This window comes from Montipora capricornis, chromosome 5 (assembly GCF_036669925.1).
Source record: "Montipora capricornis isolate CH-2021 chromosome 5, ASM3666992v2, whole genome shotgun sequence".
In the NCBI taxonomy this organism is placed as follows: Eukaryota; Metazoa; Cnidaria; class Anthozoa; order Scleractinia; family Acroporidae; genus Montipora; species Montipora capricornis.
The window spans coordinates 1337394-1339893 of record NC_090887.1 but is presented as its reverse complement, the minus strand read 5'-3'; the positions used below and the strand labels follow the sequence as shown (position 1 = coordinate 1339893).

Here is a 2500-nt window from a genome sequence, read left to right as displayed (position 1 = left end):
CATTCTTAGAGACAATAAGGAAGCCAAATCTCGAGCATTGGATAACCTTGGACGACTTTATGCAAAGAGAGGAGAATACACAAAAGCAATTGATTCCTGGATAGAAAAATTGCCACTGAGTAAATCGGCACTTGAAAGCACTTGGCTTTACCATGAGATTGGCAGGTGTCATTTAGAGCTCAAGTATTATCAAGATGCAAAGGAGTTTGGTCAAAAGTCATTGGCTGCAGCAGAGCAAGCTGATGATAAAGTGTGGCAGCTGAATGCCACTGTCCTCGAGGCTCAGGCGGAAGGTGAGTACACACATGTACTGTTACAGAAGTAAACTTGCTCATAATTAATGATTTGAGTCCTTCAGGACCCTCCAAGGAAGTCCTCTTGGATAAAGAGTACAAACTGTATGCCTTGTCTCATAACATAACCCTTGGCTTATAAATTATATTGTTTCCAATCTATGTGAAATTCAACATTCGTTTCAAGGGGGCTGTATGGAGGTATATCTATGACAAAATTAAATGATCAGTATTTGAAATAAAATTGTCCAAATCAGGAATGCATCAATCCAAAGCTGAATGGCAAAAGCTGATTGTGCAAATGGCCATCACGGAAAGAGGCATAAGGCAAATAACTATAATGCAAATAGGCATCACGCAAATAGCCATAATGTGAATAGGCATAACGCAAATACCGGTAGGCATCATGCAAAAAGGCATGACGCATAACGCAAATGGCCATAGCGCAAAAAGGATAACGCAGTGACGCATAACGCAATGAGGTATAACACAGAGCCATAACGCAAAGAGAAATAACTTAAAGGGGCAGTGTCACGCTATTTGACTCAAAATTCAAAACACTAAAAGACGTCTTTGCATCAATCAAGACTAGAAAATACTGCCGTAGTTTTGTTTCAAATGGCCATTGAAGTGTACTGATTGAAATTGGATTAAAACTTGAAAAAACTGGCCAGTTTTTTCAAGTTTGGAGACGTTGTCCTCTGAAAGTCACCAAAGGTTAAATATGAATAGCTTTTTGTGCCATAGTATACACCTTATTCCAAAATGGCCGCCATTAAAATATTCTTTTGTTTGTATTCAAATAAGCCCTTGATGCCTCGTTCTTAAGCTTAAAATTCAAAAGAATATTTTATCTTGAACGAGGCAACAAGGGCCAATTTGTATCCGCATAAATCAGCGGCCATTTTGGAATAAAGTGTATATTTTCGTATAATCTCAGTAAGTTGTCAGGAATCTTATATGTGTGAGCTAGCTAGAGAACTAATTTAGATTTTTACCCAGTTTTGACCTAAAAACAGCACATTTAGCAGACAGTGCCCCTTTAAACAGGAAGAAAAAGTTCGATAGCGATTATATGTCCTTTCCACTGAACAACTGATTGACGTTTTAATAGAGCTTTTAAGTAAACACTATATTTACCGAGTACGCAGCTAGTCTTCATTCTTTTATGGCAATTTTGTATTATGCTTTTTGCATTTTGCTTTTCTGCGTTATGCCTTTTTACGTTATGCTTCTTTCTGTGATGGACACTTGCAGAATCGGCTTGTTGCCATGCATTCAGCTTTGGATTGATGCATTAATTTTATGATTTGGACAATTTTATTTCAAATACTGATCATTGAATTTTGTCATAGATATACCTCCATAGCCCTGGCTGTTCTTTGGAAAAATAATATTAAGGAGTCTCTAAAAAATCTTTGCTTTCACAAATTTAAGTGTTCCTTTATAAAGTCTATCATTACATCATGTTGACTTTATTAATTTTGTACTTTTTTCTCTCCATTTTTATTTCAAGTGACCTTGTCTCTAATAGATGCTTTTTGTTGTTGTTTTTGCATTTGCTTGTCTTTTATCTTATATTTGTGCCTCCCTGAAATGACTTTTTTCTCTTTATTTATGCATACAGTTAATTTTTTTATTTTGCCTGCTAGCTACTTAAGATTTATTTAGCTTTTTAGTTATTTTCTTGGGGGAAATGTGCCTTACTTAAGTCCTATTATAATTACTTATTTCATGGTTCTCTATTAAATTTTTACGTGTGGTGCAAATGACAGTATTTTTGTTGTTATTCATAAATTTCTCTTACACATGAAAAAACTGTCATACTTTTCCCAATAGTAAAGCAAAAGCAAAAACATTCAGTCAAAGGGAACTTTGGCAGGAGCTGTACAACTGACATTATTATTTTTATCATAATGATTCTAAGGTCTGACTGGCCACAGAAAAGCCCCATGAATATACTCCAGGAACCCTTGCTCTGTTTCCAATTCACATTTAAACACATTAATTAATTACTTAATTAATTAATTAGTTAATTATAATTGTTAACTTTGCAGTTAAACTTGGTGATCTTCAAGATGCCTTACAGTCATTTGAAAAAGCCTTAGAACTGGCAAAAATTTTGGAGGATGAGGCGGCTGAAAATGCCATCTCAAAAGCCATAAATGATGTAAATGACAGACTTGCCCAAGGTAAGAAACTCATTT

At 35.2% G+C, this 2500-nt stretch overlaps 1 protein-coding gene across 1 annotated transcript in view; it reads left to right on the top strand.

Moving 5' to 3' along the window:
• LOC138049030 (outer dynein arm-docking complex subunit 4-like) overlaps nucleotides 1-2500 on the top strand; it is a 14411-nt gene that overhangs the window by 10477 nt on the left and 1434 nt on the right. The window contains exons 7-8 of the mRNA XM_068895141.1: nucleotides 10-293; nucleotides 2351-2485. Coding sequence (XP_068751242.1) covers nucleotides 10-293; nucleotides 2351-2485 — 419 coding nt within the window. The remainder of the gene's footprint in view (nucleotides 1-9; nucleotides 294-2350; nucleotides 2486-2500) is intronic.